Source organism: Entelurus aequoreus, linkage group LG15, assembly GCF_033978785.1.
Source record: "Entelurus aequoreus isolate RoL-2023_Sb linkage group LG15, RoL_Eaeq_v1.1, whole genome shotgun sequence".
Taxonomy (NCBI): Eukaryota; Metazoa; Chordata; class Actinopteri; order Syngnathiformes; family Syngnathidae; genus Entelurus; species Entelurus aequoreus.
Genome location: NC_084745.1, coordinates 12,747,026 through 12,772,228, shown reverse-complemented (window position 1 = coordinate 12,772,228; position 25,203 = coordinate 12,747,026). Strand labels below are relative to the sequence as shown.

Here is a 25,203-nt window from a genome sequence, read left to right as displayed (position 1 = left end):
CCAAAACCCACTTCCGCATTGCATGTTGGCGGGAGATGACCCGGAAGTGATGCTTCGTCTCAAGGGACCGTTGTGTTTGACGCGTCACAAGAGCTCGTTTGTGTTTATGTTCGACACCTGAGCAGGTAAAAACTATTATTTCTTTTTGTTTCTTACCTCAGTGTGCTTGTGTAGGAGAGATTTGTGAAAAAGAAAGTAACGAAAGGTAACAAAAGGCAAGTTGAAGGTATGTTCATAACCTAAAAAAAACTACCAACTTGAATTTCAACGAGCGTCGTTTTACCTTAAAGCTGAATAAATGTCTCGGTGTTCTTACGTGGAATTGAATATCATTATTGTTATCTGGCTAACTATCTGTGCAGCCATGATTAAATAAATAAAATATCTGACTATTGAAAAAAAAATGACGTCACGCGGAAACCAGTGTAGCTGAAGTGGTGATGACGTCATACACTCAGACGCTGTTTGTCTTTTATTGCAGGTTTAATGCTTTTGTTTGAATAATACATTCAATTTAAAGTAACATGACATAGAAACAATAAAACAATAGGAACAATTGCAGGATAAAAGCAGTTTCACTATATATTACGTACACAAAATTAATAACACTGCAGTGTGTATCTGTCAACAAGAAATACATAAATATACAGTCGTCCCTCGTTTATCGCTGTTAATTGGTTCCAGGCCTGACTGGTAAATGAATTTCCGCAATTATAAATCAAATATTTTTTAAAGTAATAGCATTGAAAAACTGTTTACAACCTTCTAAATACCGTTTTCAACAGTTTGAGAGCCCACTAGACATGGAATGATATTAAATGTACTTCACTTCACTACTGTGGTATTGATCTTTTTAGTTCATTTAGCCATAAGTTTGCTTGAAAATGCTTAATACATAAAAAATGCGAAATAATTATGTGATAGAGTCAAGCCGCAAACTTTGAAGCGCGATGTGGCGAGGGACAACTGTCTACTACACATATTGTTAGAAACCCCACAAATCATTTTGGCCTGTGCATTGTAGAGGTTTATATTATTTCAGGCATGCTTGAATACGTTGGCCTTCAGCTCATTTTGTCATATTTTAAGCAAAAAATTGTACTTGCCACCTCTCATCAGAACAATTACGAAAACAGCACCTGAGATGCTGGTGTTTTTTTCTTTAAGATATAATAAACTACATAGCAAAGTTTGATCTACATTGATGTGTTGTTAGCATACAATTTAATTAAACAAAAGGTAAAGAAAATGAAAAAAAAATGTATGCGGAGAGGTAGTAAAAGTTTGAACACGCCTGTACTTTTATTACATGAAACATGTGAAATGCTCACTTGTTTTTATAAGGGCCTGGGAAAAAATATCGACATGGCAATCAGTCCTTCCAGAAATTTCAGATGTTGCGATAGTGTCAATTAATGCAAATTCAACCAATTATGCAACTTTTTAGCGGCCTCGTTACGCGTTAATGTCCAATGTCCGCAACTTCTTTGAAATCAACGTCATTCTCGCTAATTCAATTTGTCTTTACGTTAACTGTTCGACCAAAACTTATCTTTGTTTCTTGAGTAGGCAAACTCTTTACAATATATGAACTCTTTATTGATCAACATCCTACCACTCAGCTCAGACTACTTCCAGTTCCTGTCTATGACACTAAGCCTTCTGGCTAATACAGTATATACACCATCACCTCCGAGTTCACATGTATTTATATATGTATTTAACATTTATTCATGCAGAGTAAGACAATTATGAACATATTTAATTTTTAATGCTCCCCTAGCAAAGAGGCAGCAATTACATGTTAGAGATGTTGAAGTGTGATCATAATGTCTCATCGACTAATTTACATACAAGCATTAGCACTATAAATCTTTCATAAATGCTCTTAACATGCTGGGGTAAATGTGTTGGAACATAAATGAATGTTTAAGATGGACAAACACTTTTCAAGTGTAAAACATACACAGAGAATGTCTGCAACTTGTGGACGACAAAGCCGACAGTGGACAATAAGGAAGCCTTATGTGGTGTTTCTTTCTATAATTGTAATTATTACTATTGTAAAGTATAATTAATTAAAACAGTACAATCATTTGACAATGAGCTCTGTGTATATACTTTTACTGCCATCTACTGTCTACTCTTAAGTCTGTGCTATAAACGAGTAAAACACCAATGCAGTATTTGTTTTTACAATCTTTGTAGAAATCCCGTGTTTTTTCAGGTTAAGGTTACAAGGAACATTTAAAACATTGTTAACAAGTCCATAAAATCACAAGTTGATAAAAAAAAAAAAAAAAAGAGCTTAAAAACATTGCAACATTTGCAGCAACTTTCTGGAAAAGCTGCCGCTAATTCGGGCATTTTAAGCCGCAACAATCACAACAAAAGCCTGCAAAATCCTGGAGGGACTGGACAATATAACGGCAACTATATAATATCCATTTGCAATGTCCTAATATTAAGTAAAAAAATGTTAAGAGTCATGATATGTGCTTTTTGTAACTCAAAATTGATTTTTTTGCAGCTGTGTCACTGTGCTGCTACAGTACTTTGCTATGCGGGGTTATTGTTGAGCAAGGCAGTACAATAAGTTGACAGTTAAGAAGTAGAGTAGAATACAATTATATTTCATATTTAAGTGACAAGAGACTTGAACCACTTTCTGTACAATTGCAATAAATGCATCATTTGTATTGTATTGTTTTTTTCACACAGTTTGTCCAATTTATTATTACTGTCATCGAGTACTTTATCCTACTTTTTTTAAAGCTTTTTTTGACAACTTTTATTTTGATCTGCATGTTAAATTAATCCATGAACTATGTAGAATATCGCAATAAATCGCAATATCATAATACTGTATGGTACCATATTGGGATACGTATTGTATCGTGAGGTCATTGCCAATACCCAACCCAAGTTTTTATTAGGGATGTACGATATTATCGGCAGCCGATAAATATAGAACAGAGTAAAATAATTTTAAAATAATAATAAAGGCTTATCATCGCTTTGTTTATCATTGGTCTCTCTCTGTTGTGGCTTGTGCTGCCATTTGCTCCTCAACTCCTCCCCTAAGGTATGGTCGCATATTTGTGATCTCATGACACTGCGTGCGTGGCCTGTTATGTACAGAGAAAAGCGTCATAGCGCAGCTTTCTTTAGCATGTCAGAAGACATTTCACTCGTAGTTTTTCAAAACCTGTTCTGCAGAAATTTAACAGGGAGAGTTAAAGACAAAGTTCAACACAATAAAATCTGATACAGTAAGTCACCTAAAATTCACTAATGCGATGATTGATAGAAGCAGTACGAAGCTGCCTGCGCTGCTGAGCCGACACCTGATGTTAATAGCAGCGACCGCAGCAAGCATAAAGCCACAGGATTAATGAGAAAGGGTTTAAGAGGCAACAGTTTGAAAGAAAATACCTTAGGGCGGAAGAACTTAAAAATAAAATGAGTAGTTTATGTTTAAATTCATAGTTCATCTGGAGGCAGTTAGTTAACTTTTATTATTTCTTAGTGGAAAAATGCATTTGAACCCTGATTTCTTTATGTTCTACAATTAATTGTTGCCTTTCTAAGGGGCCGGCACATTTCATTACTGTCAGAGAAAAATATTTTATTTTTGTCAATCAGTAAGAGATGTAAATTCAAAAAATGTTTGCTCTATCCAATGATTCTAATTGTTTGCCTGGGTCAGAATTACAGTACGAAGTGTAAATTATAGATAAGTAAAATATCAGTTTATATTATCCCTACAATAGATTTGTATATTTGTTGTTTAGAGTGTATACATTTTGGGCAAATGTGTGAACAACATTTTTCTCACATTTCTTGTGTGAAAATATATACATAAATATATGTCATTGTTATTGGTTGTGAAGGTCTGGGAATTATTGGTTATTGGTATTGGTTAACATTTCCATTATCGTGCATCCCTATGTTTTTATACACACTGAGTACCGGACCGCTTCAGAAGTTTGTCCTCACACATTTCCACACAGGTGTCCTCGTTCGACCGCTCTTCAACATCCTCCTCTGGTTTTGCAAAAGCAGAAGCGTCCCGCATTACTGCTGCATTCTGGTAGTCGCTCGGTATCTGGTCGATCATGTTATGATAAAGCTGAAAGAGGAAGGAGCTCTCTCAGCTACATGTATGAGTCGGATAGGTGTTCTCTTCCTAATAAGGTAAGTCAATATTCTATTGTTCTCAAACCTGCACATTTACCTTCTCCTCTCTGATGGTTAGTTGGTCGGACATATAAGACATAATTTTGGAGAACGAGGGCCGGTTGCCGGGCATCAAGGCCCAGCACTTGCACATGATGCCGTACCTGCAAAGGACTCGCTATGAAACAATCTGATTGGAGGCACACTAAAGACTAAGAACACCTACACAGACTCATCAGCGTAGTAAGGACATTCCATCTTAAGTCCTCTCTCGATCATCGAGTAGAACGTGTGGTCCACCTTCATGCCCGGGTACGGAGTGACGCCTGAGGCCGACATTAATATCAGTAACGTGTGTCCTGCTCCGTATCAACAGGTGCTTGTGTGTGAGGCGATACCGAGAGAGAAGATCTCCCACAGGAGGATACCGTACGCCCACACGTCGCTCTTCATGGTGTACATCCCCTCGAAGATGCTCTCCGGCGCCATCCACTTGACGGGCAGACGCACCTGTGATGCGGTAAAGTCACCTGAGATGTGTGCGGGGGAGGGGTCAAAAAAATTATTGCTTACGTTTCCTCTTACGACGTAGTTGGAGTCGTTGTCGATGTCCCGAGCCAATCCAAAGTCCCCGATTTTTACCAGTCGCCCTTTTGTCACCAACACGTTTCGAGCTGCCAGGTCACGATGGATACACTACAAACACACACACACACACACACACACACACACACGTATATGCATAAGCAGCCAAGTTAGACCCTACTTCAGTGGTTCTCAAGCCTTTTTCACCGAGTACCACCTCAGAAAAAACCTGTCTCTCCAAGTACCATCGTAATGACCCACATTAAAATACAGTAGCATAGTAAATTAAATTAGAAACAAGGCAGAGGTTTTATTTGACAAGTCTATTTAATATGGTTGGCTTCTGTAACATTACACACACTTTGAACAGTAACACTGTGTTTGAATATTTAATTAAGTAATTTTTGGCGTACCATTAGATGGAGTACACGTACCACAGTTTGAGAATAACTGCCCTACAGGATGTGCAGCCTGACATAAATGTTCATGAAGTCAAATATAATGGTTTATACTGTACATTCACGTACATGAAATGTGTGTCACACTTACAGAGAACACTTGAATGACAAGTTTGTAAAATCCCAGGCCGATGAAATAAACCACAAAACTTGACTTTTGCCGCAACTTTGTGGAAAAAAAAACGTGCCGTGAAATAAGGCTTATTTAGGTTGCAACAATCACCAAAAAAAGCCAGCGAAATCCTCCAATATCAGCACATTTACGTATGTGCATGCTATTCATTGTTTTTTTGACTAACTCATCTGGCACTTTATGTTGCTTTAAACTGGGAGGATGTCGCAACAATAACTAACTATAAAATAGGTATATAATATACACACAATTGAGATGGTTTGTTTATTTTCTATGCAGAAAAAAATGTCTGTCCCACTTGTATATGGAGAGAAGTTTGTGTCTTTTTATGCAAGCAACCAAAAAAAATGTACTTGCAAAAAAATATGATTTGTAACCCCAAAAGATTTGATTTATAACCCCCAAAAATTGATTTGCAACCAAAAAATGATTTGTTACACAAAACAATTGATTTGCAACATCAATTTTTTTTATTTGCAAACAAAAAATGTATTTGCAAACCCCTAACCCAAAAAAAATAGATGCGCAAACAAAAAGAAAATAATTAGCAAACAAAAAATGTATTTGCAACCCAAAGAAAGGATTTGTAATAAAAAAATGGATTTGAAAAAAAACAACTATTTGCAACCCGAAACAATGGATCTGCGAACAACAAATTTGATTTCCAACCCAAAAAATATATTTGCAACCAAAAAGACTTCTAACTCCGAAAAAAGATTTGCAAACAATAAACTGGATGTAAATAAAAAATGGTATTTGCAACCCAAAAAGAAAACTATTTACAAACTTTAAAAAAAATGTTGCAACCCAAAAAAATTGCAAACAAAATGGATCAGCAAACAATAAATTTGATTTGCAACCCAAAACAATAGATTTACAACCCAAACAAGACTTACAAACCCCAAAATGGATTTGCAAAGAAGAAACTGGATTTTTAAATAAGAAATGCATTTGAAAAAAAAATTATTTGCAAACCAAAAATTGATTTGCAACCAAAAACATGATTTTCTAACTAAGAAAATGGATTTGAAAACAAGAAAAAGATTTTCTAACTAAGAAAATTTGATTTTCCAAAAAAAAAGTGATTTTCCAAAAATTAATTTGATTTGTAAACAAAAAGTTTGATTTGCAAACAAGAAGTTGTAACCCAAACAATGGATTTTTAAACCAGAAATAGATTTAAAATTTCAAAATCTTGGTGGTTGCAGAAATTTTTTTAGGGGGGTTGAATTTTTTTGTGTGTGGTTAAGACTCAACTTCAATCTTGTGGACAGGGCTTCCTCTGTCCTTAGTCGAAGACGGCCCCAATTACTCAGTGTTTTACTCAGGTGCTTACGTTTTTGGAGGCGAGGAACGCCATTCCTTTAGCCACTTGGAAAGCAAAGCTCAGGAGGTCATCGAAAGTTAGGGCCTGCAGGTCTTCCGTGTCGTTGTTGTTGTTGTCGCTTTCTGGATCAGTCACGATCAACAGTGAGCTCCTATTGTGTTGTTAAACGTGTTGCGTTGTATCAGAAGCTGTCCTCTCACCTTCATTCCAGTCCACGTCCTCCAAGCTGTGATGGAGGAGAGCCTTGTCTTCCTGTCCCCCCGAGGAAGCGAGTTGCATTAGCATGTATCTGTCCATGCTGCCCTCCTGCACACTGACATCACACAACACACTACAATCAATCTTAGAATCAACTTTTTTTCAGCACACTTCATGTTCACTAGATCCTCGCCTATCTGCTTTCAGCACATTCTTATCTCAGCTTGAATTGGAAATAATGTGTTTTTTGGAGTAACCTAAATAGAAAGTGGTTTGATGGTGCTCTCTGCAGGGGAAAAAGAACACTGCAGCTATGAATCCAACAGAGGGCGCTGTCCCACACGTCACTCCACTCAACATTTTCCATCAGGAAGATGCTTTAACAAGACCTAATGTTGTATCACTGCAAGTTTCCTAAGTTCAATATTGCATATGTATGCTTGTAATTGTTTCTTCATGTGTAAACTGTGTTTAATAATTGTGACAGAGGTTTACATAATAGGACTTTTTAGGACTTGTAATGGGTGCGTCCATCATTCTGCGTTTTTGCGCCGTTGGATCGTAACCCCTCCACTAAATCCACTGTGGTGCCTACCGAGAACGTTTGGTCGGTGTCGGGTTGTTGTAAAGGTTGCTGAAGCGCTCCTCTGTAAACGCCTGTGCCGCAAACTTGTGGTAACGCCGGCTGCTGTTCTTAAGGAAGTTGAGCAGATCTCCATGGCAGCAGAACTGGAATATCAGGTATATGGGTCCTGCATGGGAGGGACATAATGCTTGTTTGCAGAACCATGCCTTATGGCTGAATTCCGTCCGAAAACCGGCGTGTCAAGATGTTCCAACAGAAATTCAAACTTGTATATTCTGACTGTGAGGCCGACACTGAATTAGCAGTGGTTGTGTGGACATACCCGTGTCCGTGCACGCTCCGAGCAGGTTGACAATGTTGGCATGGTTACCAATGTGAGTCAGCATCTTTAGTTCGGACATCAGAGCCTCTTTCTCCACCTCCTGGTGTTTCTCTGCATGGCAGAACGAGCGGACAAGGCTGATCTTACTGCGTCTTTGCAATTAGTCTCTCACTGAGCCAAGCGCACACTAACCTTTCAGCATCTTGACGGCCACCTGCTGTGACACTCCGGCCTTGTTGATGCCGTACGCTGTGGCATGGACCACCATGCCGAAAGCGCCAGAGCCCAGTTCCTTGCCTGGGAAGGACACGGGTGCTGTAGTCGTGAGAACCGTCACAATAACTCCAAGAACTGATGGATTTACTCAAACCTAATTCCAGGTTTTCTCTGGGAAATTCCCATTTGCGTTCATACTCAAAGTCCTTGAAGTTCATGTAGACATAGTCATTATCATTGGGCCCGACCATCTGGATCATCTGGAGCTGGGGCTGGTACTGAGGTTTCTGTTGGACAATTTAGGTCAGTCATTGCCTCTTGTGCTTCGGTACGAGAACATGCCCACGTCTAACCTTCTTTTTGACAAAGTACACGAGCCCCACGCTGACTACGACCAAAGCCACAATCAGGATCACGCTACCCACTTTCAGCACCATGAAGCCAGCCTTCTCCGCATCTGAAGCTCCTGAAACACGCAGTGTGTGTGTGTGAAAGTGTGCACAGTTGCTGAAAGTCCAGTTTTTATGGTGGAACAAACCTCTGGAGGCTGCCGGGTCGTAGACCAAGTCTCTCACGGTGCACCAGGATCCCACAGAGTTAGCCAGGCAGAATTTCAAATAGCCTCCGTCAAAAAGGTCCGTACTGATGGAGCTCTCTATCGTCTTCTCACACCGCACGTCCGAGTCGCTCTGCGAGGCGTTGGGAACATGTTTCCACACAGAGTGACTGTCACAGCTGCAGAGAGTTGAGGTGTCATGGAGGAAATCAAGGCATGTGTACAGTTGCAGTCCCACCTTTCGTTGGCAGAGACACACGACATCCACGTGTAATTTGCCGGCACCGCGCTCGCCGTTTTGATCCGGATGGTGTTGTCCCCGTCAAGGCTGAATCTGAACTTGGGGTCGTCTGCGATAAAGAGAATACGGTGAAGCTTGCTGTCCGGAATTATGACACTGAAATGAGTCCGGTGTCTTACCTACAACACACACAGACACAGACTTGCTCTGGTTTTGTCCGCCTGCCTTCAGGTGTAGCTTGTACTCTCCTGATTTTAGTTTACCACACAGCTTCACCGTCCTGAAAAAAACTTTAATACTCATAACTGATTACCTCCACCAAGGAGCATATACATTGTTCCCTCACCACTTGGCGGGTCACTTGCTAAGACTATGTTTACTCTACAGGCCAAAGTGACCAAATCTGATTTTTTTTCCAGCTGACTGCAAGTAAAACGAGATCTTTATCAGACTACAGTATCAACGCACACAGGCCCCAATGTGGCCTCGACGTCCCTTGCATGCGCAGTTTGATAAAGTGACAACAAAGAAATTTGACCGGATCCTGTAAATGAACAAGGAAGTCGCTACTACTACTACAAAATAATATAAAAGTTGCCACACCTTTAAAAATGAGTGTTTCTTACATGAAAATAATTTAAAGTAATATAATGTATAAATAAATATAAATCTAGTGTAATATATTTTGGAGTGTTCTAATCTTTTTATGGCTTTTAAGTAGAGGCGTCACAGACATCAGCGTGGATCTACGTTTGCTTTATTTTTTGACCCACTTACGTAAAAAAACTTAGGCAATTTGCGCAACCCATAAGCAAATACGGGACAGCGTACACATCAATTCCGGTCTTTCAACAATCGCTATTTGTTTGGAATCAAAGTATATAGTATAGACATATAGTCTATTATTTGCGCACTATTGACGAGTGATGCACCGAAAATTTGGCCGCTGGGGGCTGCGTCTTTTTCCACACACACGAAAGGACGTAGCTTAAATCAGTGTCCATAACTTGGCAAAAATTCAGCTACCCGTGGGTCTGGTACATAAATAATCGAGTGAACAATGTATAGTTTTTTCCACATTCCCGAAATTTAGTAAAACTGCACTATACTATGAAAATTGCAGCAAGATACATAAAACATGTATATATGGCAAAAACTATTAAAATATTTTTAAAATAATTTAAACATTTATTTCATACATTTCATCCAAACTGAAAATTACTTGTCTTTCAGATTAGGTTGAAAATGTTTGTTTGTTTACTACAACATTTGGTCTTCTTGGTCCTATTCACTTATACAATCTTTTAACTGTGAGGATACGCAATGATATTTGTTCCCTTTTTCGTTGCCTACACTGTCACTGTTTGTTTTTTCAGTTGCTGTACCTTTTGCTCCTACTTCCGCACCAAGAGTGGAACTAACCTGTGTTTGGTCACCCAGTTGTCCTTCATGCATGGGGACATATTCCCATCAGGAGCCTCCCAGGCGCAGTACTGCAGCACGGGGTGGTACAACACGTGGGCTTGCAAACATGAGCTCAGCGCCTCCTGGGCCGAAAGACTTCTGTTCCCCTCCAGCTGGACTGAGAGGGAATCTTCAGCTGAGGTAACGCATAAAAACATTAACGGCCCTGTAAGTCATTTCAAGGCTGAATGACATCAAGTGGCACTGACCCTGGACGATGACGTCAACAGACTTGGTTCCGTACTCCCGATTCCTGCAGGTGTAGCTGCCGTTGTGGTTCTTGTCGATGGATTCGATGAAAAAGTAGGCCATTTGGATATTGCCGTGCGAGTCATTTCTGATGCAAATCTAAAAGACAGCATATATTTTGTGTATGTCACGCTGATACGTAAACTCTCTGGGTTCCAAGCCCAACATGACAGATGCTCAAACCTTTTCCGCTGAGGGCCACAGATTGACAGATCAAAGGCTGCAGGGGCTATTTTGGTAGTTTTCACTTCCAAAACCAGTAAAATGAACTGACTTTGCTAACACTTAGCACACTGGACAGATAAAGCGTCAAGTAACAAAAATATGAGGAAAAAACTGACTAACAGTATTATGCTAACAATAGTATGTTTACAGTTAGCATTGGTGAAATACCAAAATACATGACACTGTACCTGCTTAATTGGATGAAAAAAAAGATAGGATGCTAAAATGCGAACTGTAAATTGCATGAAGTGCTAAAATACATTATTCTGAGGCGTGTACCTGAGAAATGTGTTTAAAATGCTAGCATGTTAACGGTAAATACAGTGGCGGGCCGTGCGTTTCCCACCTAGGCCTTCAGTGATATCCGACTTCAATAATTACCTCTCAAAATACCATAATTTATGTCACCACATGACCATTGCTGGAGAAATACTATACAGTAACACATTTATGCCCTACACTGTATTGAAGCACATCAACAGTGTACAAAACTGATTATTTTCTGGCGCATTTAAACAATTAAAACGCATGAGCAATTAAAACATATCTTATGTGTTACTGTCAAAATTAAAATTGCAGAAAACATATTAAAAGTTAAAAAATTTAATTTTTGAACTCACAATTTATAGCACTGTGGTGCATACCTACAAAATTAGCTTTAAAAAAAAAAGCTTGCATGCTAATATTAGAATGCTAAATTGTACTGCACTTTGGGCACCCCTGGCTTAGCATGATGGTGTGGCCGCAAAGATGTTTCCTTACAACTGGCATCAAAAGTGCAATCAAGTCTTTAAAGACCTACTGAAATGAATTGTTTTTATTTAAACGGGGATAGCAGATCCATTCTATGTGTCATACTTGATCATTTCGCGATAGTGCCATATTTTTGCTGAGAGGATTTAGTAGAGAACATCGACGATAAAGTTCGCAACTTTTGGTCGCTGATCAAAAAAAGCCTTGCCTGTACCGGAAGTAGCGTGACGTCAAAGGTTGAAAGGCTCCTCACATTTCCCCATTGTTTTCAATGCAGCGAGAGCGATTCGGACCGAGAAAGCGACGATTACCCCATTAATTTGAGCGAGGATGAAAGATTTGTGGATGAGGAACGTAAGAGTGAAGGACTAGAGTGCAGTGCAGGACGCATCTTTTTTCGCTCTGACCGTAACTTAGGTACAAGCTGGCTCATTGGATTCCACACTCTCTCCTTTTTCTATTGTGGAACACGGATTTGTATTTTAAACCACCTCGGATACTATATCCTCTTGAAAATGAGAGTCGAGAACGCGAAATGGACATTCACAGTGACTTTTATCTCCACGACAATACATCGGCCAAACAATTTAGCTACGGAGCTAACGTGATAGCATCGGGCTTAACTGCATATAGAAACAAAAGAAATAAGCCCCTGACTGGAAGGATAGACAGAAAATCAACAATACTATTAAAACATGGACATGTAAATACACGGTTAATGCTTTCCAGCCTGGCGAAGGTTAACAATGCTGTTGCTAACGACGCCATTGAAGCTAACTTAGCAACGGGACCTCACAGAGCTATGCTAAAAACATTAGCTATCCACCTACGCCAGCCAGCCCTCATCTGCTCATCAACACCCGTGCTCACTTGCGTTCCAGCGATCGACGGTGCGACGAAGGACTTCACCCGATCACCGATGCGGTCGGCGGCTAGCGTCGGATAGCGCGTCTGCTATCCACCTCAAAGTCCTCCTGTTTGTGTTGCTGCAGCCAGCCGCTAATACACCGTTCCCACCTACAACTTTCTTCTTTGCAGTCTTCATTGTTCATTAAACAAATTGCAAAAGATTCACCAACACAGATGTCCAGAATACTGTGGAATTTTGAGATGAAAACAGAGCTTTTTGTATTGGATTCAATGGCGTCCGAATAGTTCCGTTTCAACGATTGACGTCACGCGCATATGTCATCTTACATAGACGTTTTCAACCGGAAGTTTAGCGGGAAATTTAAAATTGCACTTTATAAGTTAACCCGGCCGTATTGGCATGTGTTGCAATGTTAAGATTTCATCATTGATATATAAACTATCAGACTGCGTGGTCGGTAGTAGTGGGTTGCAGTAGGCCTTTAAATCGGTCGATTAAAACCAGATTTATGAGCAATAATGTTCATCGAGATTTTTTCTGTGTTGTCACGTTGATTGGTCATTGCATTTGCAGCCATTTGGTTGCGAAGGTAAGCCAACAGTCAAGTGGCCGACTGACCCAAAGGTGCATGTCACGGGCGACTTTTTGGCTGCTCTCAGGCACGAAAACATGTCCAAAAAATGCACGTGTGACGTACTGAAAAAAGGAAACAAAATGAGGCAAGATAAACCGTTTTATGGTGAAAAATTAGGGTAAACACAAATGAAGAAAGTATTTTGCGCCTTTTAGTCGTTTTTATGTTCAGGAGACCTCAGTCATAACGTCCAGCTAGAAGATTACGTTATGTACAAGAAAATCCGGTGTTAATAATGGCGTGGAGAAGCAGTAAAATCCTCTTGTCACCCAAAACCCATATGCCCCTCAATGTAGTCAAATGAAATGTACTTCACCAAACGTTAAAGAACACCAACAAAATAACCCTAAAACGAAGCAAATGAGCTCGAACCCAAAGAACGCATAAATGCGTCCTACAGTACGTAAAACCACTAAATCCTTCTCTAGACTCGAAAGGGTGCAAGACTGCGTGAGTAGCTCTACAGTACCTCCTGGTTGACTTTAGCAGAGCATGCTAAAGCGGCAGATGTCATCGCTTGGCCGTCTTTGTCCCACACTATTGATGATCGCCGTCTGTTGCGTTTGATTCTGCAGCGAAGCAGGAGAGGCTGACCGGGACTCAAGATCACCTCCGACACCTCGTCGTTTTTCCCCACGTCACTTTCCAAGTCTAAGAAAAACGAACTCATTATAAACAAGAAAAAGGGATTTTTGTTAAAAAAAAAAAAGCTAACAGTTAGCATGCTAGCCAGATAACCTCGAGTAACACATAAATGTAAAACTGCAAAATAAGCTAAACTAAAAGGCTGGCATGCTAGTTACTAACGTGTTGAATAAAATACAGGTGAAACGCCAACAATTTGAATATAAAATTAAAAGTTCATTCAGAAATGCATTTCAGCTTCAAATATGAAACTCATTACATACAAAGTGAGATATGTCAAGCCTTTATTTGCTTTAAAGTTGATGATCATGGCTTACAGGTTTTGAAAATCCCAAATTTTCTGAGATTTTCAATTGAAGGTTTTCATAAACTGTAAGCCCTAACCCTCAAAATATATTAAAATAAGGTTTTGGAATATCTTGAGTTACATGTTATGAGCCTATGTCATATATTAATTTCACTTTGTAAATCTAATTGCTGGAATAAACAAATATTTTCCCCAAATTCAAACTTTTTGAGTTTCACTTGTTTTTGACTGGAGGAGTATACCTGTGAACTTAGCTCAAAAGCTGCATGCTAACTTTAGCGTGCTAACATACTAACAGCTGGTTACAATATATTTGACTTGGAGGTGTATATACTTGTAAAATTTGCTCAAATGTTAGCATGCTAGCAAGATAGTCAAGTAACAAAATATGTTGGGTGTATACCTGCAAAATGAGCTAAAAAAAACAACAGCTTGCATGCTAAAAGTTAGCACGCATTAAGTAATGAAATAATTGAGTCTGAGGTGTGTATATGTATACGAGCAAAAATCATCACTAACATAGTAACGTTTGCATGCTAGCAATTGACTGACATTAATTCGCAAGAAACATTTTGACTTTGGAATGGGTTGAGAAAGGTGAAAGCTGTAACACTTATTAGTAGAAAATAACTGAAATTTATAATATAAATTTAAATGTAAAATTTAGAATTCAAATATACATTTATAATAAAAAAGGAAATTTGGGAAAAACAGGAATTTTTAAATTAAAAAAAATACCCTGAATAAGTGGAATGTGGTTAGAAAGAAAAGAGGGTGGAAACCGTGCGATTGAAAAGTATAAAATATTGCCTATTCATTTCGAATGGGGAACATTTCCTGGAAAATGTTAACTTCCTGATAATGTGGAAATGTTTTGCAAAATAAAACATGGCAGCCTGCGTGTTCTGAACATTTTGAAAGGAAAATGGAATGAAAAATGTGGTAGACAAGAAAAAGGTTGGAATAAGAAGAGCTAAAATTGATGAAAAATGGAGTAGAATACAAGTGTGAATGCAATAAATGGCATTAAAGAAACTGCTAGTTAGTCTTACGATGAAGCTGAGATGTAATTACCATAGTCATACACTTGGGAGCATTCTCGTCCTTCTGTGTTTTCAGCACAACACATGACTCCTCTGTCTAAGAATTTGATGCTGGTTATCGTTCTTTCTGAAACGGTCCCCTTATCTGGAATTCTATCCAGAGGGAAAATATATTTTACAAAAAACCCTAACATATACTGTGTGAGAACCTGCGTCCTCTGCAGTGGACATTTGTATTTTGCATTGCATTTTTCCGAACTCTGACAAAAGAACTCAACCAGAAACTAATGTCCACTGCAAAAGACGCTGGTCCTCAGGCGGTTATAGTGATTGTTAGAAGTTGTCCTTCTTACCTGGACCACCACAACGTGGGCTTTGGGTGTCCCTCAGACGCACACTTAAAATGAGGGGAACTCATTGGGTCGTCCACATTATCCAGTGTGAGACGAGGTTTCGTGGGACGCCCTAAGGAAGAAAACATCATATAACCTTAAATTTGCAACACGACTGTCCCGTCAAGAATTTGAGATGTAATAATACACGCAAATTCAACTAATTTTGCCGACCTAGCAAAGAGGTGGTATTTACATGTTACAGATGTCGAGGTGTGATGATAATCTCTCATCGTCTCATCTACCAAAAAATACCGCTATATATCGCTCTCAACAGTTCACAAATGCTCTTAGCGTGCGAGAGTAAATTTGTTGAAACATAAATGAATGTTTAAGATCAACAAGCGTAAAACATACACGGAGAATGTCTGCAACTTGTGGACGACAGATCAGACAGCGAACAAGAAGCAAGCCTTTGGTGGTGTTTCTTGCAGTAATTATAATTATTAATAATATTAGTTACCAGGGGTGTGAATCTTTAGGCACCTAATGATCAGAATTGATTTTTGATTCAACCCGATTTCCGCAGTGTATTATTTGGTATAACTTTTTCAGAACAGTTTGCAAGGCGATGGCCTAAATATTATTTCTTAAAATGAAAAAAAATGTCAGTTGATATTTGAAAATTATGAATCGATTTAGCATCGGAATAAATAAGAATCGTGATTGGATGTGAATGGATTTTTTGTGCACCCCTATTAGTTACAATTAGTTGCTTTTACTACCATCTGGTGTCTACTATTACAGTAGGAAGGGGATTCATATGGCCCCATTTGTCGCGGTTTACCTGACACATGAAACGTGACAAATCGGGGAGGTTCACAGTCCACTTCAGCGGTCATATGGCAGTAGAGTGTTGAATATGTTAAAAATCGTTTTGTGGCAATTCTAACTTTGACTACAGCGTCAGTTGCTATGTGGAGTGGCACTTTCCATCATTTTCAGCAGACTGCATTGTGAAATTATGAATCTACCCAGGAATGGGGCGATATGAAGAATCCCTTCCCTACCGTAAGTCTGTGTAGTATAAAATTAGTAAAACATCAATACAGTACTAGTTTTCAAATTTTGGTTGAAGTCCTGTGCTAATGTTATTAGAGGGGTAAAAGCAACTTTTGCCGCAACTTTCCGAAAAAGCTGCCACAAATTCAGGCACTTTTGGCTGCAACAATAAACATAAAAAAAACCTGAATTTTGGACACATGCACACGCATGAGTGTTGGAAATACGTGCCACTTACTTGAAGGATCATGCACTTGAAGAACCACAGACAAAGAAAATCTGGTTCTGTTGGTGAGCTCACATCTCAGTGTATAGTCCCCGGAATCTTTCTTGGAAATTGATGGCAGGACCATAGAGAGGTTCCTAATTCTTTAGAGAAGAAACACCTCACATACAGTAAACGCATCTCCAACACAGACAGACGAGATATTTACGTTGCTGCCGCGGTGTCCGGTTCACCGATCAAACTGCAGCTGGCGTGTAAGTGGAAGTCCTCCAGAGAGATGACCAGTGTCTTGCCCACGCTGACTTCGAGGTGGACTGGACCAGGTGCATCCAGGTGGGCCGCTGGATGGAAACACTCCACCTGGCAAACACGCCGTGGCAGAAAATATGTCATGCTTGGGTTTGGGAGAAAGGCTCTTTTAGATCCTGGATGAATTTACCTCATGACTTGTTACACAGATGTGGTTCTGTGCTGTAATGCAGTACAGCCCAGATACACACAGCAGGACAGCAGCTTGGAAGACACAAATCATTACTGTTATGTCAAAAGGAGGAGAAAAAATATATATATAGGGGTCCACAAAAAATAGATTCACATCAGAATCGCGATTCTTATTCATCCTGATTCTAAATCGGTTCATAATTTTTTCAAGGTCGATTCAGAACTTTTTTTTTTGTATAAAAATAATTTAAAAAAAGTTTTTAAACCATCTCCATGCAACCAGAAGGAGCTTTTCTAACCTGTAACCTGTTTTGAATAAGTTTCATTATAATTATTATACCAAATAACACATTGTGAGAATGGGTTTGAACTGAGAATTGTATTGGTGTTTTACTCGTTCTGTACCACACACACTTAATAGTAGACACTAGATGGCAGTAAAAGCAATTAATAATTGTAATAGGTAGGGGTGCACACAAAAAAATCGATTCACATCCAAATCACAAATCTTATTCATTAAAATTCTTAAGTCAATACATACATTTTAAAAATCAAAAAAACATCTCCATGCAACCAGAATGGATTTATCTAAACTGTAAACTGTTTTCAAAAAGTTTCATTATAATTGCTATACCCAATAACACATTGCGAGGATCGGTTTTAATCCAGAATTGCTTCTGAATTGAATCGTCACCCCAGGAATCGGATTGAATCGTTAGGTGCCCGAAGATTCACACCCCATATAAAAATTATTGTAATAGATCATTCATAGGGCTGTGAATTATCAATTACACACGATTCGATTCGATTCTTCGGGGTAACTACTTGTTTTACAATCGATTTTCTATTCAAAATCAATACTTTTTTAATAAAATCGGGTGCCTGTTCTATGATTAAATACATTCCTCCATAAAATAGATAAACCGCTGTGATAAGTTTCTATATTACTCAAGAGAAACTTGGTTTTGTTGAATGAAATTCTACCTAAACATTTAATAAAGTCAAATACAAATAAGGCAACAATGGAGGTATCCAACACTTCTCTTTTTTAAAGTAAATATGTACAGCAGATATGATCAATAATATGATTGGCCTGAGTGGCTGGGCAGGATCACTTGGCCCCATCTATAAAATCAAGCACTTAGGCATTTAGACTGTTTCTACAAACATTTGTGAAAGAATGGGCCGCTCTCAGTGATTTCCAGCGTGGAACTGTCATAGGATGCCACATGTGCAACAAATCCAGTCGTGAAATGTCCTCACTCCTAAATATTCCAAAGTCAACTTTATTATAAGAAAAGTGAAGAGTTTGGGAACAACAGCAAGTCAGCCACCAAGTGGTAGGCCACGTAAACTAACAGAGGGGTCAGCGGATGCTGAAGCGCATAGTGCAAAGACTTTCTGCACAGTCAGTTGCTACATAGCTCCAAATTTCATGTGACCTTCCAATTAGCCCACGTACAGTACGCAGAGAGCATCATGGAATGAGTTTCCATGGCCGAGCAGCTGAATCTAAGCCATACATCACCAAATCCAATGCAAAGCGTGGGATGCAGTGGTGTAAAGCATGTTCCCTTCTGGACTCTAGAGCAGTGGAGACGCTCTGGAGTGATGAATCACGCTTTTCCATCTAGCAATCTGATGGACCAGTCTGGGTTTGGAGGTTGCCAGCAGAACGCTACATTTCGGACTGCATTGTGCCAAGTGTGAAATTTGGTGGAGGAGGAATTATGGTGTGGGGTTGTTTTTCAGGAGTTGGGCATGGCCCCTTAGTTCGAGTGAATGGAACTTTGAATGCTCCAGGATACCAAAACATTTTGGACAATTCCATGGGATGGCACTTCAAGTTCATACGTGAGTAAAGGCAGGTGGCCAAATACTTTTGGCAATATAGTGTGTGTGTGTGTGTGTGTGTATATATATATATATACATATATATATATATATAATTTTTTTAAACGATTTGTGATCTTTGAATTGATAAAGAAGCGTTACAAATAAGAATTGCAATTCATTCAAAAAACGATTTTTTTGACACCCCTAATTTTCATGGAAGATTTATGCAACATTTAAGGTGCACAGGTATTTGCTTTCAGTCAAAAAACACCTCGTTTATTGTGGATAATTGGATTCAGGCCTGATTACTGTTAATAAATCAAATATTGTTATAGAGCATTAAAAAAAACTGTTTATGACCTTCTAAAAAAGTATTTGTTTAACACAATTCGAGCCCTTTAAACATGAATCAACAGCCATGTAGTCACTTTCACACTCGTTTGTAAAGTTTCTAAATGCGTCACCCGGCCACTACAACATGATACTACATCACATCCTGGCTAATTCCTCTAAGTCAGAACTGTGCTGAAACCACGGCAGTAAGTTCTTCTGCAAGAACTTGGTCAACTTGTCAGTCAAAGCTACGGCTGTTAGCAGCGTTGTTAGCATTCCGTGTTAGCGTTGCGTGTGCCACGTTATTATTCCACATTGCTAACCTCAGAAGCTCACCAATGTCATGTGGAGCTCATGACGTCGAGGATGGAGCGCATCAACAGAGTTCATCTCCACTTAGCTACTGATGGATAGCTGATTGCAGTCTTGTTCGCATTAAGTGGCACTCCTAGTCCCATCGAGTCTTGGCTACGTCTCACTGTTGTCTTTTGATATCGCTTGCATCAAAGGCTCACCAATGCAAAGATGTGTTATTGATGAGGAAGTAGTTGAAGATGAAGTGCATCAAAAAGTTGTTCTGCCAAAAGATGGTCAGCTTGATTGTCGCGGGGAAGATAGCGCCAATTTTCCGCCGAGTTGTTAGCATTGTTTACCCTTAATCTGGAAATGGAAGTCCTGCTTGGTTACCACAACGTAATATTAGAAAATAAAACAAATATTGCACTGTAATACATTTACAACTTAATTTATTCCTTACTTTAGTTAATATACTTCAAAACAAGGGTTCTTAACTTTTTTGACCTTGGGGCCCAACTTTTCCACGACAGAGGGGCCCGGGACCCCGCTCAAATATTAACACTGAATTAGTAATCTTACTCTTTTTTTAAATTACGTTTTTAATTTTCCTGAGGGAACTCTCCTGAATGAATCAATAAAGTACTATCTATCTATCTATCTATCTATCTATCTATCTATCTATCTATCTATCTATCTATCTATCTATCTATCTATCTATCTATCTATCTATCTATCTATCTATCTATCTATCTATCTATCTATCTATCTATCTATCTATCTATCTATCTTTATTTTAATCATTCAATAATTTTATCTAACCTTGTCAAATGATATGAAAGCATGTGTTAATCACAAAGCTTATTATATAAGGTGTAGGTCAGAATGATTGCAAAACTAAGTTATAATCAAACATACTGCATAAGAAGGGACTAAAATAAAGAAGACAAATAATATATTCCTAAGTAAACGTCAATAAAATGAAAGTGCAATTAAAAATACCTTTTAGTCATAATTTTTGCGCCTAAGAAACGTCTCTATGACTAGCTCCAAGCTTCTTCTGTTTGTTTGAGATTGTCATTACTGCCACAAGTGGTGAAAAAGTGCATTGTATAAAGATGAGCGGGGCGCTTGGTTAACAAACTTTTTTTTTTTTTTAAACGGCGTGGCGAAGTTGGTAGAGTGGCTGTGCCAGCAATCGGAGTGTTGCTGGTTACTGCGGTTCAATTCCCACCTTCTACCTTCCTAGTCACGTCCGTTGTGTCCGTGGGCAAGACACTTCACCCTTTGCCTCTGATGACTGCTGGTTAGCGCCGTGCATGGCAGCTCCCGCCAACAGTGTGTGAATGTGTGTGTGAATGGGTAAATGTGGAAATAGTGTCAAAGCGCTTTGAGTACCTTGAAGGTAGAAAAGTGCTATACAAGTATAACCCATTTATCATTTATTTATTATAAATGCAAGTCTTTCAAATAGCAATGTCAACACTATATATATATATATACTGTATATATATGACCAAAGTGGTGAAGCAGTATTTTAATTTTACTGATGGCTTATTTAAGTAACATATTTGTTTGTTATCATTATTATTTTTCATATAAATGAAATGTTCATCCGTTTTTTTAATAGTCCCTTCTTTTGCAGTATATGAATAGTATTTATTTGTGCTTATATGTGCTTGATTATTGTGTTCAATAATAATATTTGATCAACACATGCTTTCACATCATTTAAAAAGTTTAAGGCTAGGCCTGTTAACCTGTAAGTAGGTTAGATATAATTATTGAATACAATTAAAATAATAACTTAATAAATTCAGTGTTTTACAGCAGATATTCAGCGTCTCAAAGAAATATAACAGCTCACAAATAAATATTTGACTCACCTACAATGATTGGACAGTGTAAGGACATCGGTCTGTCTGTCAAATTCTCTCTTCAGAGAAACTTTGATGAGGATGCGAGAAACACGGTTTTTAAAGAAGAGGAAGAAGCCACGCCTGACTACCCAATAAATAAAGTAAGTCACTTCTCACTCTAACAATACACATCAAAGTACTGTAGCTGACTACACATTTTTTAAAATGTGGATTAATCAATCAATCAAAGTTTATTAATGTAGCCCTTAATCACAAAGTAGTTTATGAATGGAATATTTTCATAGAGCATAACAAAACAGTGTACGACCTTCTAAATAGAGGTTTTAACATAATGAGAGCCCCCTGGACATGCAATAATATGCACCAAGTCACCTTTACTGTACACTCGTTTAATCCAATATAGTAATGTTGCCTGAGGCTGAGCCAATCAGTGGCTATGATACTGAACAGCGCACTTTTGGTCCCATCTAGTGACCTATACCACCATTTTTTTTAGTTTATATAGCCATTGTTATGCTTGAAAATGTTTAAAATAGGCAGACAATATGTAGAATATGCTTTACAATAAATACAGAGAGTATGCTTTAAAAAAACAAAATCATTGTTATAAAATTAAGCCTCAAACTTTGAAGTGCAATGTGAACAACTGTACTATAATATACACTTTTCTTAAATGTCATAGCTATGACATTTTATCTCATAATTTCATTCATTCATTTTCTACCGCTTGTGCCTCGCGGGGTAGCTGGAGTCGACACCTCATCACAGGGCCAACACAGATTTCAAATTTTTTTAATATCATAATTATTTCCATTAATCTCATTATGATTTTATCTCATAATTATGACTTGTCATCTCATAATTATGTTTTTTTTTTAAATAATAATTTTGACTTTCTTATTTCATCATTTCGATTTTTTTAAATCTCATATTTTCGATTTTTCATCTCAATCCCATCCATCCATCCATCTTCTTCCGCTTGTCCGAGGTCGGGTCGCGGGGGCAGCAGCCTAAGCAGGGAAGCCCAGACTTTCCTCCCGGGGGATCCCGAGGCGTTCCTAGGCCAGCCGGGAGACATAGTCTTCCCAACGTGTCCTGGGTCTTCCCCGTGGCCTCCTACCGGTTGGACGTGCCTGAAACGCCTCCCTAGGGAGGCGTTCAGGTGGCATCCTGACCAGATGCCCGAACCACCTCATCTGGCTCCTCTCGATGTGGAGGAGCAGTGGCTTTACTTTGAGCTCCCCCCGGATGGCAGAGCCTCTCACCCTATCTCTAAGGGAGAGCCCTGCCACCCGGCAGAGGAAACTCATTTCGGCCGCCTGTACCCGTGATCTTGTCCTTTCGGTCATAACCCAAAGCTCATGACCATAGGTGAGGATGGGAACGTAGATCGACCGGTAAATTGAGAGCTTTGCCTTCCGGCTCAGCTCCTTCTTCACCACAACGGATCGATACAGCGTCTGCATTACTGAGGATGCTGCACCGATCCGCCTGTTGATCTCACGATCCACTTTTCCCTCACTCGTGAACAAGACTCCTAGGTACTTGAACTCCTCCACTTGGGGCAGGGTCTCCTCCCCAACCCGGAGATGGCACTCCACCCTTTTCCGGGCGAGAACCATGGACTCGGACTTGGAGGTGCTGATTCTCATCCCAGTCGCTTCACACTCGGCTGCGAACCGATCCAGTGAGAGCTGAAGACCCTGGCCAGATGAAGCCATCAGGACCACATCATCTGCAAAAAGAAGAGACCTAATCCTGCAGCCACCAAACCGGATCCCCTCAACGCCTTGACTGCGCCTAGAAATGCTGTCCATAAAAGTTATGAACAGAATCGGTGACAAGGGGCAGCCTTGGCGGAGTCCAACCCCCACTGGAAACGTGTCCGACTTACTGCCGGCAATGCGGACCAAGCTCTGACACTGGTTGTTCAGGGAGCGGACAGCCACAATCAGACAGTCCGATACCCCATACTCTCTGAGCACTCCCCACAGGACCTCCCGAGGGACACGGTCGAATGCCTTCTCCAAGTCCACAAAGCACATGTAGACTCAATCCCGATTTTTTTAAAATCTCAATTTCGATACTTTTATTGAATATTTATGACTTCATCTAATCTTGGCTTTCTTATCCCATTATTTTGATTTTGATTTCATTGTTTTAACTTTTATGTCAATTTCGATTTTTATTTTATAATTATGATTCGATTGTAGCTGAGATAGGCTCCAGCACCCCCCGCTACCCCGAAGGGAATAAGCGGTAGAAAATGGATGGATGGATTTTTTTATCTCATGATTTCAACTTTGTATCTCACAGTTATAATTGGGGTATTTTTTTAGAGGCGAAAATAACCGGGATGACATTCCGTTAATTGTATATAATATTCATTATATACAATGCAACAATACAATGTCTGCCGATATTATCGGCCGATAAATGCTTTAAAATGTAATATCGGAAATTATCGGTATCGTTTTTTTCATTATCGGTATCGTTTACATTTTTTATTTTTTTTATTAAATCAACATTAAAAACACAATATACACTTACAATTAGTGCACCAACCCAAAAAACCTCCCTCCCCCATTCACACTCATTCACACAGAAGGGTTGTTTCTTTCTGTTATTAATATTCTGGTTCCTACATTATATATCAATATAGATCAATACAGTCTGCAAGGGATACAGTCCGTAAGCACACATGATTGTGCGTGCTGCTGGTCCACTAATAGTACTAACCTTTAACAGTTAATTTAACTCATTTTCATTAATTACTAGTTTCTATGTAACTGTTTTTATATTGTTTTACTTACTTTTTTATTGAAGAAAATGTGTTTAATTTATTTCTCTTATTTTATTAATTTTTTAAAAAAAAAGGACCTTATCTTCCCCATACCTGGTTGTCCAAATTAGGCATAATAATGTGTTAATTCCACGACTGTATCGGTATCGGTTGATATCGGTAATTTAAGAGTTGTACATTATCAGAATATCGGATATCGGCAAAAAAAGCCATTATCGGACATCCCTAATTATAATATGTGTATATTATAAGAAAAACAATAAAATAATGTATAACAGAGCACCAGCAGCAGGTAAAGAGAATGAGCGGCGGTTACCCGGCATGCATTGCGCGATGAGTGCAGCCTGGCAGTGAGCAAAAACAACAACAGGCTACTTTGCAAAGAAAGCTGCTACATGGACGGCGACCCAGGAGCTCGCTGGCCCAGGCGTGCAATGATCTCGTCCTAAATGCAAACATGCACCCCAGCGCTATGATGTGAGTACTGCAGGCTGTTTCAACGCCAGCTCAATTTAGCTCCGTCAAGGGGGAATTGTTTGTAGGCTAGCAAGCTAGCTGTATGCGTCTCTCTAAGTGTGAGTGTCTTCCGGCAGCAACGGCGGCGGCGGCGGTGCCATGAACACTGGACTCCCAGCTTCACCTGCTTCGCTCGGGAGTGCCGGGATACCCAACGTCAAGGTGAAGTTTTGCCGCTACTACGCGAAAGACAAGACCTGCTTCTATGGAGACGACTGTCAGTTCCTGCATGAGGACCCGTCAATGGCTGGCTTGCCGCTGCACGGCGGCGGGAGCCCCGTCCCGTTGTCTCTGCCCGGGGGTGGCGGCACGCCAGCGGGGTATTCCCACGGCGGCTCGGCGGCCTCTTGCCCAGGCGGCGGCGGCGGGGGGACCGGTGTGCCCAAAAAGAGTGAAAGCATGGGGCCTGCAGGGACACCCCTGGACGGGTCGCTGTTAACCAGTGAGTAATGCTTGACGTGCCAACCGGGCCCTCACATGGGGCGAAC

At 39.6% G+C, this 25,203-nt stretch overlaps 2 protein-coding genes and 1 long non-coding RNA gene across 5 annotated transcripts in view; 2 read left to right on the top strand and 1 right to left on the bottom strand.

The window, feature by feature from the left end:
- LOC133629842 (uncharacterized) lies at positions 1-10,318 on the top strand. The gene is made up of 5 exons (XR_009821127.1): positions 1-125; positions 4,014-4,197; positions 4,259-4,491; positions 4,556-4,699; positions 4,772-10,318. It is a non-coding gene; the product is annotated as an uncharacterized LOC133629842 (long non-coding RNA).
- On the bottom strand, positions 359-24,592 carry flt3 (fms related receptor tyrosine kinase 3). Of its 3 annotated transcripts, XM_062020885.1 has the most exons (24): positions 21,403-21,445; positions 17,052-17,125; positions 16,821-16,972; positions 16,625-16,755; positions 15,346-15,457; positions 15,024-15,145; positions 13,467-13,648; positions 10,475-10,613; positions 10,224-10,401; positions 8,981-9,081; positions 8,799-8,910; positions 8,543-8,739; positions 8,358-8,470; positions 8,159-8,291; positions 7,981-8,085; positions 7,789-7,899; positions 7,476-7,632; positions 6,883-6,995; positions 6,692-6,804; positions 4,753-4,875; positions 4,578-4,689; positions 4,406-4,505; positions 4,238-4,343; positions 359-4,132 (listed from the first exon to the last, which is right to left on the bottom strand). In XM_062020885.1, exons 1-24 carry the CDS (start codon positions 21,428-21,430, stop codon positions 3,956-3,958), a joined length of 2,991 nt encoding a protein of 996 aa, XP_061876869.1. In that variant the 5' UTR covers positions 21,431-21,445; the 3' UTR covers positions 359-3,955. The 3 variants fall into 3 exon arrangements, with proteins under 3 accessions (XP_061876869.1, XP_061876868.1, XP_061876867.1); XM_062020884.1 differs by lacking the exon at positions 21,403-21,445 and adding an exon at positions 24,516-24,592 and having other exon boundaries at positions 4,578-4,875; XM_062020883.1 differs by having other exon boundaries at positions 4,578-4,875.
- Positions 24,489-25,203, top strand: part of pan3 (poly(A) specific ribonuclease subunit PAN3) — a 22,930-nt gene continuing 22,215 nt past the window's right edge. The window contains exons 1-2 of the mRNA XM_062020886.1: positions 24,489-24,676; positions 24,793-25,157. Coding sequence (XP_061876870.1) covers positions 24,657-24,676; positions 24,793-25,157 — 385 coding nt within the window. The 5' untranslated portion in view covers positions 24,489-24,656. The remainder of the gene's footprint in view (positions 24,677-24,792; positions 25,158-25,203) is intronic.